General features: G+C 40.4%; 1 protein-coding gene across 2 annotated transcripts; it reads right to left on the bottom strand.

The window, feature by feature from the left end:
- Positions 1-6,383: 6,383 nt before the first annotated feature.
- snx19a (sorting nexin 19a) lies at positions 6,384-16,900 on the bottom strand. 2 transcript variants are annotated; one of them, XM_036143215.1, is made up of 12 exons: positions 16,682-16,900; positions 13,809-15,329; positions 11,143-11,281; positions 10,958-11,058; positions 10,740-10,856; positions 10,535-10,653; positions 10,348-10,435; positions 10,093-10,243; positions 7,702-7,825; positions 7,137-7,321; positions 6,957-7,044; positions 6,384-6,813 (listed from the first exon to the last, which is right to left on the bottom strand). In XM_036143215.1, exons 2-12 carry the CDS (start codon positions 15,303-15,305, stop codon positions 6,684-6,686), a joined length of 2,739 nt encoding a protein of 912 aa, XP_035999108.1. In that variant the 5' UTR covers positions 15,306-15,329; positions 16,682-16,900; the 3' UTR covers positions 6,384-6,683. The 2 variants fall into 2 exon arrangements, with proteins under 2 accessions (XP_035999108.1, XP_012722512.2); XM_012867058.3 differs by having other exon boundaries at positions 10,740-10,859; positions 16,682-16,897.
- Between the last annotated feature and the right edge of the window lie 1,263 nt (positions 16,901-18,163).

The raw sequence follows: 18,163 nt of genomic DNA on the forward strand, positions 1-18,163 counted from the left end.
ACTGCACAGGAATTTTGTTGAGACGTAATGTCTATTGAGGTAAGAAAGTTATACATATTAAAGTTAGCCGTGCTCTCTTGCTAATGCATTGAATACGGCGGAGACTCAACATAGTGGCAGGGTGAACAAAAGTGCGCAGCGCGTCACAACGACAAACACACCCAGAGAAATCGACCCGAATCACTCTCACGAACCCAACCTATAGAGGCAACTGCAGTAAATAGAGGAAAACACACCATACAATAAGGGCAAGTATGGGAAAGAAAATAATATTTAACTTGCACTATGCACTTTTAAACAATCCACTTTTGTTTTGTATTTCACATTCCATAAACTTTGTGGTTGATTTTGTTTGCTGTACATACACAAAGTTAGACAAAAAAACAAACAAAAAAACAAGAAGTTTTACGTTTTTTAATTGAAACTCTTGAAAATGTTGTAATGCATCATGTAAGGCTTGGAGCTGTGATCCTGACAAGAACACAAGACTGTGTGAGCACAGGCTTTTGCCTTTAGGGTTCACAAAAGCTAGTTATTAGGATGACAGGTGGTCTCTGAACACGTTCTTTGAGGTTCAGCTTGTAAACCTTTATGAAGATGAAGAAAGTGTGCGCAGAGGGTGGGCAAAGCTCTTTACGAACATGTTGTGTAATGTCACATTTGCAGGGGCGCCTCTTTTTCCCAGTGTCCGTTCACAGGTGGATAGGAGCTTTCAGACCATAATGTTTCATTTCACCACCCAGAGACAGCTGGTTCAGTATTGCCCAATGAAAGCAACAACAGGTTAAGCGAACACAATGTTCAGTCCTGAAGAGCTATACTTTCTTACTGAGAAAAAATTCATTTTTTCCCCCCATCTGTGCAGATTTAATAATTTTCTAATTTTATCATGTTTGTAATCTATTAACCTGTTAATCCAAAAACAAGTAGTTTATCTCGTTGTTTCCCACATTTTTTTGTCTTTATTATTCAGTCCTTAACTTGATATGAAAACAAAGGATTTTTTTTTTTAAATATGCATGTCTCAAACAGTGGTGCCTGAAAATGCATTGCAAAATAACCCAGTGCCCGCCATCCCTCTTATTAATGTAACTCTGGTTTAGAGTGCCTTTGATTTATTTTATTCAATACTTAATTTCTTTCTTGTCATTTCTATGAGTCAGCATTTAGGTTCTTGTTTATATCAAACATATCTGACATATTCTGTCAGATATGTATCTGACTTATTTTGTCTAGGTGGACTACTAGGAACATTAGGTGAATTTAAGGATATTTTTGCCAATAAACAAAGAAAACATTACACGTAAATAAAAATATTTCCGAACAACTTCTTTTTTTAGTACATGAAAAGGTGGTAGCCTTTGTTTGGACATCTGACCAGAGGTGCACAGCAACATGTGGGGGAGGGGTAGAGCTGTGTGGCTCTATGCTCCACAAAGTTGGACTCCAGTCATTCCTGCACATTTTCTCATCTCACTAAAAGGAGAAAAGACAACTTTTGCTGTTTTGATGCCTTTAACTTCTTTTAAACATTGGCTTACCCCGATAGAAGAAAAAACAAAGGGAAATTATGAAGAAAGTGAAAGAACGAAGGAAAATAATTTGACAACATACGTGAAACTAAAGCAAATATCCATGATTAAATTTCCAGATGAAAACAGTGGCCAAGTATTTTATGTAATGAATGGCGCACCTGTGTAATAAATATTAATACATATGTCATGTTTTGAGTGTTTGTTGATTGACCAAAGTACAGACAAGGGCTTGGAAGCAGCATGATGAAATGAAGTAGTGAAAATTTATTATAAACCCAATAGCAAAACGTACAGACAAGGCAGGCGATGACAAGATCCAGAACAAGGGGTAGCATAACAGAGGACCTGACAATCAGTGAGAGCCAACTGGCAGAATACATAGGAGAGGAGATGGAGGAGAAGACAGGTGAGCAGGTGGAAAGAATTTGGTAATCAAACCCCTGGAGCTCCTGACATCAGGTGATTAGCTGAAGGAAAGGGAGTGCAATGAAATGACAGACAAGGAGGAAACACAGGACCTAACCTAAGAATAAAGAAAACCACAAAGAATAAATCGACCCTAAAAATCAACTAACTCCTGTCTGAGCTAGTTAGGGGCAGGAAAACAAAGATGTTAAGTTCTTATTTTCCATGATGACCCGGAAGCAACAAACACGGAGACAGTATATAGTTTGAAAGGTTCACTGAAGGGAAGGTTGGAAGGGATTCTGGCTGACTGGGAAGGCTCTGGTCGTGGATTGTGGGAGTGAGAGAGGAGCGGTGAGCACCAACAACAGACAAGCTGGTTTGATGGTGCGGCAAAGGCTGAATTACAGGAAAAGTGATGTATGATGGACCGGAGGGAATGAGCCTGGCTGCTGTTGCTGATGACGAGCAGAGGTGCAGTTCGAGGTCAAGTGTTTCGATTCACGGTGAAGGGTGGACAGGCCAAATGATGACTGGAGGATGCCAGCAGGTATGGAAGGAGCAATGGCCGACTGGAGTGCCAGAGACATGAGAGGACCGAACTGGGTCAATCTGAGGAGGAAAGGAATGAGGAATCAGTCGATGAATACTTTAAACAAGGAACAGACTAGGAACAAGGTCCTGGTCAGGTGCCGCTCAGGTGAGCTAATGGTGCGATGCCTTCCATCTGTCTCCAGCCACCTTATGTACTCCTCTTGACTGGCGTAGAAGGTAAGAACCTGTGGCTGGCGTCCACCTGTCGCACCCTGCAGATAGAAGGTAAGAACAGCAACAACACACCTCTGCTGCACAGAACCACATAGCTGAAAAAAAAGATCTAACAGAAACAAGAATAAGTTAACTAAATTCATAAGGAGCAGCAGACTAAACACGGGAAATGTTATTGTGGGACTGAGGAGCAGATCTTTTTGGTATTATGGAGATTATATTTAAAAGGCTGAAATGAAGCAAGGGTTTAGGGACAAATCTACAAATTGTAACATCTGCCTATAATATTGAGTCACATTAACTGTCTGTGAGGTCATCAGAATCAGATGCTGTAAAAAAAATAAAAAAATACAGATTTATGTTTCCTGATAATGTTTGTCCAAACTTCCAACCTCACTGAACCTAAACAAAGAGCCATTATCTGTTCCCAAACTCTTTTGGTGTGCTAATGTGAGGGGACACATTTTTGTGTTGTTACTTCATGTCCTGGCATCTGGGCAGTTCAGCTGAAGCCAGTAGTTAGTTTGGGTGTTTTCTTTCTCTGCGTCTAAAGACATCTGGAGCTTGTAGCACACACCTGTAATAAGTAACAGAAAGTGTGTCAGTTGGACGGCAAGGTTCTGTGTGATTTGGTAACTTGTACCTTACTTTGTGCATTGAGCTCGGTGGTAGATATGTTTACACTGACTTTCAAGATCTGGATATCGCAAATCTGAAGCCTTTTTCGTGTGCAAACACAAACTTGAAATCCTAGAAAGGTTTGAAGGTTTGTAATATAAATGTCTATGCAACACACACAGAAAACAGTACGCTTACTCAGCTGAGATAGTAAGTAAATATTTAGAGCTAAATCTCTTAGTAAGAGGTCACCTTTTCTGCACGTTTGCAAATCTAAGGTGTCAACTTTCCTCAGCTTTTCAAAGGTCAAATTACTCTGTTGGGGAGTTTCCGTCTGCTTTTAAACAAATTCCTGTTGCTGACCAACTCCAGGATGGAGCGATTGAGGGTACAATGCTATTACATTAAGCTGATTTTTAAAAACAGATAACAGAAATCTGACACACAGGCAAGGTCATCTGAAAAGGTTAGACATGATCTACCACAGTTGAATCTTCTCTGCTTGTTTATCTTCATCTTGCTGCAGATGGGGCCTGTTTTTCCTGCATGCTGTCTTGTTTGGTCAAACTCACTGCAGTCATTACTGTCACCTACAGCTGGCTTCCCAGCACACATAAAAAGACCATCTGTTGTTTTTATGATGAGACATTATGAGGACGGCACTTAAACACATTAACCGCCATAGACGTCTCTTCTTTATCAGCTTGTTTCATCCACTTCACTAATGTGGGACACATTTCACACAGACCAAACTGGCTTTTTTCAAAATTCTATTGTGTCTGGTCAACTTAACAACCCCAATGATCCCAGATGTATATTTGCTTTAATTAGTTTTACACATACAGATGAACAGAAAATATTTCTCATTGGAGGAACAAAAGTAGGAATAGAAATAATACTGTTACAATCATGACATAAAAAACTAGGCTAAGAATACCAGCAGCATATGAATATAAGCTGGAGGAACTATTCTGCTGGTATCAATTATCGATGATAAAGTCATATTGCTCAGCAGTGTGTCATACCCACAAGATGTGATCCTCAAGGATGTGACAAATGTGTGTTCAAGATTTAATAGGTTATAGCTCAAACATCCACTTGCAAAATTTAAAATTACTGAACCCAGTCACAAATAAAGGTGTTGCAATACTTGTATGTAAACAGAAACAAGAGAAAACTTCGGTTCACCTATGTTTCTTTTTTCAATTATGTCCTCCTATGTAACTCTGATACAGTAATCAGTGCCTTTTGCTTTGCAATACTGGTAAAGTGTTGGTACATGTATGTATGGCATTCTAATACACTGAGGCTACGTTCACACTGTAGCCTGATGTGACCCAATCCCGATTGTTTTGCCCATACACCACATACACCACAGCCTACATTTGTTTTTCACTGGAGTTTAGATGTTGTTCTCCACTTATTCTATTCACTTTGTAGAGTACTCAACTACTTTAGGTTTGCATATCAACTGTAAAGGACTGCTGTTTTGGCATATCACTAGTTGAGTGATACTACTAGAATAGGCAACCTTTAAAATGCCTCCCTCTTTTTACACACATGAATTAAAGCACTGGATCATACCCAGGCCTCTGCAGAACGTGGGGACTTGCTAAGGAGGTAATTAAGATGTTTGATTTAGGGGCATTTCTTTATAATTCCTGATTGATTTTAATCAGTTGTTCAAAAAGAAATGCACTTCTCATTATGTACTTGAAGGTCCGATTTCCTTCTACAGTATGTTGTTTTACCTTGCTATTCGATGTGAATAGGTCTGTCCTGATTGAGTCTAATGAATGCTTTGAAAATAGTTATTTTATTGGTTGCTTCATCTCGCTTTGTGTCTGATTCTGACTATCAGTCAGTTTCCAACCATTAACAACTCACACCATGGCATTCGTGACCACACAAATTTATGCAGCACTGTCTGAAAAGGAAACCCCATTAATTTAAACCATATTTATTGCATTGTTAAACCCACTTAAAACAACATTTCGTGGACTGTCAGATAAAGTTAGAATGACATGTGGAAGCAGTTTGCAGACGCCGGTGACTTTGGCCTCCTTTCTTAATTTGCCAATTGAGTCATACATAAAAGGAATATTTGCACCGTGGTTTCATAAGTCATGCAGTTAAAGTGTTAATCTGAGCAACACCAAGGACATTGGCCGTGAAACAAAGAGTATTTTTCAAATAGTCAAAAGATCTTACAGACATACTGGCTGCACATATTGCAGATTAAGTATGACTTACAGGCATTACTTGAATCATTAATAGTGAATATGTTTAATAGTTAAATCTGAGGCCTAAATTATTTATTCATACAAATACATGGTTGGAGCAAACGTTGTTGACTTTAAGACAAGACTTCAAAAGGTAAGACTAAAAATTTAAACAAATTTAGCCTGATCAAATTAAGAAGAATATAAAAAAGCAATCGTGGGTAATGGTTCTATCATAAAGCAGGAATAACACTGATTAAAACAGTCTGATAAATAGACATAACAAATAATGTTTATGGTATATATCGTGGTAAGAGAGGAGCCTAGAGACCTGTAAACATAGAAAATCCAGAAATCTTTCAGAATCAGAACCAACTTTCTTATTTCAGTTAATTTATTAATTGGGCTAAGGAATGTCACCTTAAGAACTTTGTGTTTTTAACAAAATCCCCGGTGTCTTAATCACTTAGTATATATTTTTCCAACATGATAGCACTCAGTGTTCTGCTATAACATTTCACAAGGTTGGAGAATACAGACAGACTTTCCTCTCTTTAAATCACACAGAGTCCTGGTTCTCTCATGCTCTTTTCTTTTCAGCTAAACCACAGTTTGCAAAGGATTTAGGTCTTGGGACTTAGAGAACGGCTGAAGAAAGATTGATTTTGTCTGGTTTCTGTCTTTATCTGGGCCGTGATAAAACCCAGAGCAGTCCCACCCAAAGCACATAAGTGAGTTCTCAGCAGCAAGCAGGCGATGCCTAATCAACACACAGCGATGCCAACTCTCCCTGAACTGCACAGGCATAAAAGAAAGAAAAAAAAAACACTTGTTCTTTTTTTATATTTTCTTCAACCAACCACCGTATTAATGCCACTATTGACGACTGCCCATAGAGCCCATATCAAAAAGTGCCACTGATTAAGCTACTAAAAGGCACAATGACTGCATCACTACTTTACATTATTACGTGGCTCTATTTTGAGCTCCCTGCTTATGTTTTCTGTCCTTACATCGCTATTCTGAACCATTACTCCATGTTTAATCTACACAATAGTCTCTATGGCCATCAGGCAACCGTACTGCACATTGTACATTGTGCTGTTACAGTTCTGGGTGTGTCCCAGAGTTTCGATCACATATGAAGACTGTTTCTCGCTGTGTCTTTAACCAGGCTCTGCAGCAGAGACTTCTGAAAGGCCACGTCGCATGACTCAGGGATCAGAAACTCCAGCAGCAGGTCACAGATGCTGTAGATCAGATGCCTGCAGACAAGAACGCAAACAATCAGAGGCAAACGTTAGCTGCCTTTAGGAAACACGAATATGAGGCAGTGATCTTTATTTGCTCCTCAGTGTTGATCATCACATTTGCAGAATCAGGGCTTTCCTAAAACTCGTTGACTCACTTGTTTATCTGATGGTCCTGTAAAGACTCCAGCATGGTCTCCAAGCTCAGCCTGTATTTCTCGCTACCCAACATATCAGCTATTAGCTCTGTGCAAGCATAAAAAGAAAGAAAGAAAGACACATTGAGACGCCACTCAAATCACAACAGCTAAAATCTAACCCTAAAAGCTGCTACAGACCAGGGAGAAGCTGCATTAGGCAGTCCAAACATCGCCTCTTGGTTTCCTCTTTTTCTGCTGCGCTTCGCTCAGGCCGCGGCTGAGCAGGCATGGTGCCACCTGGCCACACAGCTTCTTGCATTACCTGGAGGTAAATTACCCAGCAGGGGGCGCTGGTTAGGTGGGCAGCACCTATATCTAGCCATCTGGGATGGAAATGGTTAGTTTAGAAAAGATTGCACTTCAGGTCAAGTGTGAGCATTTTTCAATCAATCAAACTCTGTTATGTTGCCAAAATACCAAAAGAGCCTGAAGCCCTATTGGACAAAAACATCCAGAGGAATATTTGAAATCCAATGATTGAGATTGTAAAAGCCCTGTTCTTCCCTGGACTGCATATTATAACTATCTGGGAAACATGTAGGACACAGATAAAATAGTTAAGGAAAAACAACTTCAACAGTTGTGTCATGTGCATAAGGTCAGAAAAAAACCCGTAAAAACATCAATGTGATGCAGTTTATTTGTATGTGTGTGGAGTGGCGTCTGCATTAAGGACTATCCAAAAAGTAAAAAAAAAAAGTACCTTTCAATGAAGGTGCCAAAGAGAAGCCTGATGGCTTTCTGGATGTTCTCTGTGCACAGCCAGCTCCAATGATCCTTCATCAACAGGCACAAAATATTCAAAGCAACATCCGCCACAGCTGTGTCTGCAGTGCATGCAAGTAAAAACAAAAAAGATCAGAGAAATAAATTATAACACCACAACAACTTCAAAAGTTGGAAATGAATGGTTTAAAGACTAAACCATCACTTGTTGAGAATGGAGTTCTAGTGCACCTTAGTGGAGATACTAAATCACTGCATGTTATTTCCAGGGATGGACTTCAGCACATATAAAACAAGAGTGCCTTGCTAAAGTATTCATAGTCGTTTTTTCCCATTTTGTCAGATTACAAACACAAGCTTTTGTGTATTTTATTTGAATCTCAGATGATGGATTATTTTCAAAGTAAGAGATAATTTTAGACTGGAATAAAATGATAAATGAAAAGTGTAGCATGCATTCATAGCCCCTTTGACATTATTCCTCCTGAATAAAAATCAGCTGAAACCAATTGTTTGCGTGCTTTCATACATCGAGCAGCAGAGACTGTTTACCTACCCCAGCTAGAGCAGCAACATCAGCCTCTTGTCCTGCAACACCACCAGGTGCGTGCCACCTTAAACAGGAGCAACAACAACAGACCTGCAGGACCATACAAGGTGTTGGGGCGGACTTTAAATTGTGTGCGACCAGCTGGCAGAGTTTTCTGAACATGTTCAGCTGTCACAAGTCTCTGCCTGTCTGAAGTCATCTACTACAGTTCCAGTTAACACAAAACTCTGCTGTAATAACCTGCCACAGTCATGACCATCATGTTGCCCTAACAGCGATGATTATGAAGTGCTTCGAGAGGATCTTCTTAAAATACATCTAGGTTGCCGATCTGGATGATCAGCAGTTTGCCTACAGGAGGAACAGATCCACTGAGGATGTACTATCATTAACTCTCTTTCCCATCTGTAGCACCCTAAAACCCATTTAGGGTGCTGTTTGTTGACTTCAGCTTAGCCTTCACCGCTGTAAACCTGAACAAGTTGATGCTGAACCTTCTGAACCTGGGACTTCCAGGCTCAGTTCACTCAGAACTCCTCTGCTATACTCTCTGCAAACCTCCTTGTGAAGTTAACGGATTATACCTCCATGGTGGGTCTCATCACAGACAATGATGAGAGTAACTACAGAGAAGAGACCTCCACCTGAACCAGCAAAACCTATTAGGTCCCTGTGGGTTTCAGGAGGTCCAGGAGGACAGAACTACTCCCGATACTCGGTTGAAATCAAGTTTCTGGGCCTTCACATCTCCTCTGACATGTCCTGGACCTAGAATACCTCACCACTGGTGAAGAAAGCGCAGCAGTGGCTCTTCTTTATCAGGAAGCTGAAAAGGGGCGCCCTTTTCTCCAGAGTGCTCAAGAACTTTTACAGAGCCACAACATAGAACATCCTGTGTGTTAGTGTGACAGTGTGGTATGAGGGCTGCATATTACTGGACAGAAAAGCCTTGCTGGTCAAAACAGCGCAGGGGATTGTAGGATGTCCTCTTCTTGACCTGCACTCCATATACACGCCACAAGTTTGAATAACAGCCACAAATAGTGCAGCAGACCCCTCCCACCAAGCCCACAGCCTGTTTTGTATTGCTACCTTCAGGAAAGAGAGTACAGAACCATCAGAACATGGACTAACGGACTCAAAGATAGCTTCTTCCCAAGAGCTGTCAAAGTCATCACTCCACTTTAGACTCTCAGACTATTTACTGTACTTTTTTGCTCCAGTTCTGACTCTGAAAAATGTTTTGTTGGGATGTTTTTATTTCTTTATGATGTCAAAGCTGTGATGCCCCAACCTAGATTTTGTCCTGTGTATTCGTAATGGCAACGAAGACAATAAATATTTTGTCTTCAGGAGTAACCTAATCAGTAGGTAGAGTCCATCTGTGGTTTGTTTGGGAGATCTTTGCTAGTCCAAGCTCAGTGAGACTGAATGGAGTGAGCTTTTCAGCATAATTTTCCAAATCCGGCCACAGATTCTGGGATGTCAGGTCAGGATGTCAGGTCAGGATGTTGGATGGGCTATTTCAACACACGAATGAGCTTTTATACAAATCATTCCACTATGGATCCAGCTATATGTTTATGCTCGCTGTCCTGTAACATTTTTTGCACCAATTTTCCTTCAGGATTGCGCTCTATTTACTTCCATTGACACTGGCACAGGAGCTAGGAGCTCACCCTGTAATTGGTTGGTTGCCTGTTCGAAACCCTGCTCCAACTGTCTCAATCATGTCCTTGGGGAAGACCCCTCACCCGCTTTGCCTATTAAGGGCACACAACTGAATATTTTTGCAAGGCACTATATCATCATCCCAACCTGTCCCATGACTCTTCCCTGATATCTTCTTGTCTTTGGCTTGCAGCTCGTTGCTCTGGTTGACCGCTTCTTGCCCGTTTGGCCCACACAGAAGTCTTTCCTGCTCTTTGACGAAGTTCTCCAAGCCACACAGCGACATGCCATTGAGCACCTGAATGGTTGTGACAAATGATTTAATTATAAAGACTAGGTCAACTCTGCCTCCTTTCTGCTTAGGTCACACATTTAGAAAATATGTTCAGAGTGGTATCTCACAGAGCTGCCTTCACTGAAGCAGTAGGTCACTTTAGGATGGAGATCTGGTATATTGAGGGATGTAGACATTTTACTTGGGAAAAGCCTCCTGGGGCGCAAAATAAAGAAAGAAAAAAGAAAGAAAATAACCTTTTATTCCTTTTTTAAATCATTACTTTACACAGCAGTAAACGAACAGAGGTGTCACCTGTACTTTCTGTAGTCCATTGTTCTTCCGTCAGTATCAGCATCAATGTCCTCGGTTGGACTGAGAAGTTCAGGATGAGGGAAAGCTGTCCTCAGAGTATCTAATGCATTTTCCATCATCTTTAATCATATGTTTGATAAGAAATATAGCAGATAAACAAGATTTATGAAGCTAAATCTAACTACAAATGTCTGTTTTTAGCTACCTTGTCAATTCTTGACTTTGTTAACGGCTTTCTTCCAAAATATGTGCAGACATCTGAGTTGATAGCCAGGAACTCTTGCATGTCTTCACTGTTTGCTGTCTCAGGAATGCTGCTTAGCTGCTGCAAGAAATACACACACACAAAACAAAATGTTTGCCCCACTACAAGAGCACAGAATACTTCTCCAGTAATGTTCACATAATTCATCTTAAACCTACCTTCAGAAAGGCAACCAGCTGGCTTTTACGAGCTTCAACTTTCTCACTGTCCTGGCTGCTGAAGGGAAGGTCAGGGAATATTTTCTTTGGGCCTTTGACATCTGAAAAGTATAACATGTACTGACAATGATGCATCTCTGTTGGAATAAAACATTAATTAAACATCAAAGTAAATTCTCATTTACTTTTGATTAGCTTTTTGAGCTCAGGCTTCTCCTCTAAGCGTGTCTGCAGGTTGAGGAACTCGCTGTATCTGCGGTTGACAGTGTGGCAGGCTACCAGTGGTGCGGCGGCAGCTTTACCATCGTCAGTCACCATCTCAAACTGTAAAACAAAGATGGGATTTAGTTTCGGGATTTAGTCACCAGCCAAGTGTGAGTGAACGGCATGGCACACATACACAATAAATGTAATTAATAATATTTATTTAAAACAGGTTTGGCCTTGATTAGAGTAGGAATTTGCTAAGCCGTTGTTGTGATCAAGCCAGGCAATAATGAAGATCCTTTTCTGTCCAGAGTTGCGGTAGTTCTGTTCCTATAATTTGCACTAATAATGGGGAGAGTCAGAGGATTGCATGTGGTTTTCTATAGAGATTAAAAAGATTAGTAGTATAGTCGAAGCCTGGGTGCTAATGTTATTGATCCGTAAACTGATGTTTTCCTGAACCGTATGTGAGCAAGAACAATCCCTGCATTATTACACTGGGTGACATTTTTGTTCTTCCCAAAACAAACAAAAAAAACTTGTTATCAGCTCAAACACGCTAATTGGTGTTGTCATTTTATATTATACTTCTGTCTACTAATACATTTAAATTGAAGTTGTTACTGTTTTTTTCTAGCTAATGAAATAAATAATAAGAGTAAGGTTGTCATGATTTGTAGGGGTCTGGTTATGGTTTTTATTTGGATTCAGGTTTTTCTTGTCATTTATTTTTGTTCTATAGGTCTTGTCAGTTATTAGTTTTGCTCTTTGGGGTTTTAGGCATAAGGTTAACTTCATGTTTTTCTTTGTTACTACATTTCTTTACTATTTGCCATGCCATGCATATCCTATTTGTTGTCATCAATACGTTTTTGCTTTTTTATTTTTCATGAAATTATTCAACTCACCTTGCTGCTTCTGTTTGTCTATTTGCACCAGGTTCCATCCTTAGAACCGCTCTTAACATAGGTGGTATATATAAGGAATTTTTGGCATAGATTTTCCAATAATATCTGTTGTTCAGAGGTCAGAACATATTTGACAGAAATGTGCTCCTAAAAACTAAGATCTTCTTGAAAGCGGATAGTAAATAAGTCTGTGCAAAAATACATAGGGCTTTTCTCCAGAGAATGCTGTCTCAGCAATCTAGCAATAGTAGTGACTCAGTAGCTGATAAGGCAGCTTTTACTGTTCCCCTAATCATGAGCTGTGATTTATTGTGATCATATGCTTCCAGCTGGGATGCTTTCGATCATGAAAAAAAAAGGACAATAAAGACCTGGTGGGCCGTTTTACATTAATTAATAATTAATTAATCAGAATCAGAATCAGACATACTTTAATAATCCCAGAGGGAAATTGCTGAAAGAGGGAAATTGCTGAGAGAAAGAGGTGAAGACACAAACATAAATGCTAAGGTTGTTTACATTTAAGACTCATAAAGAGGTGACTATTTCCTATGGTACTAACAAGATTTTTGTTGTAACACAACAATTGAAAAGTTTTTTTTCTTATACTTTGCCCTTTCTGTTTTTTTTGTAATGGAGTCTACAAGTTGTCCCAAAAGAAGCAACCTTGAGGCGAAAGTTTTATTGTTGCCCCACAGCTCGTCTTCTACCCCTGCTCTGACATGTGCCTCAGTGCAACTCAGTTTGGTGTGGTCTCTTTAAATTTAAAGGAGGCCACCCCATTTGGCCATTTTTGTAGCTAATGAATTGTAGGATTAATACACCCAACAGCCGAACATTTTCATTTATCCACTTGTAGTTTCGGCATCCTTCAGCTTGGATTATGAAATCATGGCAAAAATAAAGATAAAAATACCAGATGTGTGAAAATGGTTTGCCAGAAGTACATGACCTTTCAGCAGCTCTGCAGCAAACATAATCGTTTAAAAAACATAGAGAATAAAGAAATCTAAGAGGCGTGAAAAATATGACCCAAAAAGAATATAAAGATATCTATGCTGCACCCGGACTACAGACTAAATTCAACTTTTCTGCATTCCTCGAGACTCCAGCTTAAAAAAATTATTTAAGAGCTTAAAAAAGGACATTGCATGATATGTCCTATTTAGAATAAATCCATAAACTTTTTTCTCTGCACTTGCTTAATCTTGTACAGTTATCTATAGGCCGATCCACATTGTGTTAGAGGTGGGATACATCCTGGTCTGGATGTCCAGCGCATCACAGGGCAGCACACAAACATGGTCCTGCACACATTCACTCTTAACGGCAATTTAGACTGAGCAATTAACTTAGGATCCATGATTTTGGATGGTAGGGGGAAGTCGGGGTAATAAATATTTCAGAATATTTCAAACCATTAGAATGTAGACTGATGAGATGTTTAAGTTTGAAAGATTCTAATCAAGATTCCAGAATAATGACTATGGGAATGCTCCAAATCCAGCTTGTTTGAAATCACAACTCTCTTTAGTTTCTTCCCTAATAACAATGATTAGCCATATCTATTGGTTTTTAACTAGAACGACTCCACTGTGTCCCCGTTCACAGACACAAGTTCCAACTTCTGGGACAAGCTGAATCCACCATGAGTGTCTTGAGTCTCCATTGTGGCAGTGATGGTTAAGAATATGTAACAACAACATATAAATGAGGAGGACAGTAAGGAAAAGTACCTTTATAGTGTAGAGTGTGCAGGGATTTGTGCCTGTGCTTCGCTGCTCCTTCACATTGACTGTACCAGAGATCTGCACGTTTTGAATTTTGAATGAAGTTGCAGCCGGGCCACTGGAGGCGTCGAAGTTGAACGAGGTCAGGCAAAGCTTCCTTTGGGGGCAAGCTGGCGATTTCTCCTGCGCGATCCCGGCTGGCCACTGGGAGTCTTTGGGCTCAACCACCTTCGACCCGAGATTTCTCAGAGGTCGAAAACAACCAAAGACTTCGCCATCATTTACAGAGAGAAGGTTGCAGAGGTTGGCGGTGGGGGCACAGTCGCAAACACCTCCTGTCAGGTCTTCATCTGAGTCTGAATGGATAAGCGGGTCTGCCGAAATTATTTTCAACTCTGATAACTGGGAGTACTGGCCTGATGTGAGTGAGCAGCAGCTCATCTTGGATGGAGTGCTTAAACTTGCTGGGCAGCTGGATGTTCGTCCGACGGATGTCAGGCTGCCAAGGCTGCTTTGAAACGAGTCCGTCCCTGAAATTGCACTCTGGCTCTGAGGCTCATCCACATCCTCAGAGGTGGTTTTGCAGCTGAAATCAGCTTGTTCAGAGATAGACAGCGACTTACAGGTCATCCATGACTCCTGCTCTTCGTCACATTTATACAGTGTGTTGACAGAGCGGTCATCCACAGTAATGTCCTGTGCTTCTCTGGTTCTGGTAAATACGTCCACGATGGTCTGATTGAGCCAGTCGGGATCGGAAACCCTGCTTATGAGTGGTAACAGCATGTTGCAGGTGATGAGTTCTGTCACCATGTAACCTCCAGTCCTGGTTTCCATCTGAGGATACGGGACAAGAACGTGCAACACAAGCTTCACCAGAGCCCTGCAGTAGTTGAGCTCAGCGCCTGAACTGCTCACGGCTGGATGAGGTGAATTAACCCTACTGTAGAGCTGCCACAGGCCACTGCTCTCTTTCTGCGAGGACTGGATCTGCCTGACAGTCATGTAGCTCTGAAGGTGGCAGCCATACAGCTCTAATAGACGCCGAACCAGAGCTTTCCTGTCCACCCGCCGTGCACGTTCCTTCAGCTCCATGACAGACTCCAGCATGCAGTGGCGCACGGCTCGTTCAAACTCTCCTTCCACCTCAGGGAGCAGGGTTCGATACCACGACGACACAAAGTCCCGTACTGCCTTGTGGACGGCACAGTGGATCTCATGGTTCAGCCTCCACTCGTGTTCGGGGGAATATAGAGGAGGGTTAATTTTCCCCAGGGGCAAAAAATGTTCCAAATGTAAGAAGCTGTTAGCGTCCAGGGCCGCACGGGATCCAAGCCAGCCGCCCAGGACCACCAAAAGACTGGTGAAGATACAGAGCAGCCATACATTCACCAGAAGATGGAAGAGAACGAGCCATGCCAGTACGGCGCCGAACCCCAACAGCCTCCGCTGGCCGAATAACTCAGAAAAAGTCCAGTGGATTGTGCTCTTTGAGGAAGGCATCGGAGAAATGTGGTAGAAGATGTCCTGTGGAAAAGAAACATGCATTGCTTTGAAGAAGAAGCTATTAAAGTGAAAAGTTTTATGTGTTACACTGATGATCCCATTTTCTTTTTTTTAATTTTCAGATACAAAGCTGAGGTAAGCTGGGGGTTAATCATGGGTATCAAAATACCAACAAAATACAAACATTTTAAAAAGGTATGATTTTAAAACTGCTAAGATTTGTCATCACACTGCTTATAGGAAGCCCTTTCAACGTGACACTAGAGAAAGCAGCGGACTGAGCAGAGGTTTGTTTGACTGAATGCAACATGGAGTAATATAGCAATATAGTGATGCTCCTGCTCCACCTGTTCCTGCATACTGCTGGTTAGCTGGTTTGAACAGTCATGGAAAAACTTCACCCAACACTCCTATTAGTGTATGCACTGACTAGCCAATTTAAAGGGTACACCTGTTTAATTGGTTGTTAACAAGAATGTAGACCGCTGACAAATGGGCAGACTGGTCCAAGATGGTAGAATGGCTAAAGTATTTTGATTTCAGCTGCAACATTCAAAATGGTATGGCTAGAATTTGATGTAAAAAAACATGAAACAGCACCCCCCTCCCCCCCCCCCCCCCCCCCACACACACACACACACACACACACACACACATCATGGGGGGATGCATCACTGGATCTCAAGCAAACAGACCACCTCTGGGATGTATTTTTGCAGAAAATATGATATATATCTATATATATATATATATCTATATATATATATATATATATATATATAGATATATATATATATATATATATATATATATATATAGATATATAGATAGATATATAGATATATATTTATATATATATATATAGATAGATAGATAGATAGATAGATAGATAGATAGATAGATAGATAGATAGATAGATGGATATAGATATATATATATACACGTCTGTGTGTGTGTTTAAACCAACATAACTGGTAAATTAAAATAATTGTAGAAATAAAATCAGTTGCTTGGTTTAAAGTTCATAATTAAGCTTAAAAAAATCTAGTTGGTTTAACCTTCTAGCTGCCCCTGTCAGTTATTCAATGATATCTAAAAATAAGCCTGTGATAATAACTTCTACAAAAGTGTATGGTGAAAATACAGATCAGTATTTATGAATAGATACATGTATGCTACTGCAATGTTTAAAGTCACTGGAATCAATAGCCATATTAGTATAACCCGTAGGCTAATAAGGCTGCCAAGCAACAAACAAGGGCAGGAGTGTAAAAACAACTCTCTGCTAACTTCTAAAACATTCATTTTAAAACTAAATGTAACATAGAACATGGAATATAATGTTAAGTCAGCCAAATATTGGATTACAGTACCTGATATGTTCAAGGGCCTGTATTAGCTGGAAAACCGTCCTCCTTCTCCTCCTGGAGCTTCCGGGACATGCTTTAATCCTGCAGCAAAGATTATCTGGATAGAAACCCGCCGCCCATATGGACAGCTCACTGAAAGGAGTTACTGACACTCCACTACTCTGTTTATAAAGAGAGCGTCCACAGAGTAAAACAGAGATGACAGAGAAAGACAATTAGAAAGTATTATGACAAGCTAAATGTATGAAAACTGATAAGATGTATAATTTAAAAACAAATAAATAAATACATGTCTGTAATTACTGATGGGCATGACACTGTTATAAGAAGCAAATATTCAGGTAAAAATGCTACAATAGTTAAAGATTAGGTTTTGATCTTATTAGGGTTGTTCTTACTAAAAATCTAAATCATTATTATGTTGTATGTTCTCCTTCTATAGGTGATACACGTGTCTTTCAGTATTTAACCCTGTTTCTCTCCTAGACATAGCTGTTGGCTGAGTGGTCGACTAAATGTCCCAGAGCCAGAGTTTGTCTAAAGCCACCAAAGGAGCAAGTATTACCATTAACCTTTTGCATTTCTCACATATAGAAAGTACTCCTGGATCAGTGCCTCTGTGTTTGTCTGTTTGCTTCGTCTTCTCAAACTGTGGCAGATGGCCGTTGACACACCGTCCCGTCCTGCTGGAGGTCGCTGCCGTCACGCTCAGCTCTGCTGCTTACGATATAACCCAGTGTTTTTTGCACAATGCTTTTCAACGTTTTCCTTTCCTGTTCTCCTTATGAATGTGAGAGAACATAAACTACTGCACTAAATTACATAGAACATATCCAATATATCCTACATAAAATACAGAATGCCTTATGACAGACCCATGGACACAAACGTGTTTGCATGTGTGGTGGGGCCCAAAAAGATAGCGTTGTCCCGGGGCATGGTAAAGCTGTCAGCTGGCCTGATTGCTGCAAAGTTAACGACACGGTGCAAGCGACTGACCACTATTACTGCATGCTCATCCAGTCATTGACTCAATGCACTCTGCTGAGCTTCAAAGAAAGCTTTTTTAAAGTTACCATGACATCACTGCATACACCATTTCATGTAGTTGATATTGCTGCATATGTAACTTCTCCAAAGAATTTCATAAAAAAAAATAACAGCATCCTGTTGTTTTTTCAGGCCAAATGTGTCTGCTCAGTGAAAGGGATTAGTTGCTGTAATCATCTGCAGCTCTACCAAGTTGACCTCAGTCTGATTGGCTACAACCATATTTGGAAAACCGGTCAAATATTTATTTTTTTGTCAGTTCTTATTTTTTTTCCCTCCGCCTTTTAAACTTCCAATGTCTTTGATTTCTTTTTCTCTCTACCCCCAATATGCCTATAAATATGAAAACATGATGACAAAACCTCTGGATCCTGTTCTGGTTTTTGCATTTGTTGTGCCACCCTGAGATAATTTGTAGCCACCATCTGGTCACAC

The sequence above is a fragment of the Fundulus heteroclitus genome, chromosome 11 (assembly GCF_011125445.2).
Source record: "Fundulus heteroclitus isolate FHET01 chromosome 11, MU-UCD_Fhet_4.1, whole genome shotgun sequence".
NCBI classification, from domain to species: Eukaryota; Metazoa; Chordata; class Actinopteri; order Cyprinodontiformes; family Fundulidae; genus Fundulus; species Fundulus heteroclitus.

Bases quoted from the DNA above. Each gene is read 5' to 3' on its own strand.
- snx19a (XM_012867058.3), bottom strand. From the start codon at position 15,305: ATGCCTTCCTCAAAGAGCACAATCCACTGGACTTTTTCTGAGTTATTC. The intron at 11,282-13,808 runs GTACTTTTCCTT...TTTGTTTTACAG, and splicing joins GCACACTCTACACTATAAAG to TTTGAGATGGTGACTGACGA. The intron at 10,654-10,739 runs GTAGCTAAAAAC...ATATGATTAAAG, and splicing joins CAAAGTCAAGAATTGACAAG to ATGATGGAAAATGCATTAGA.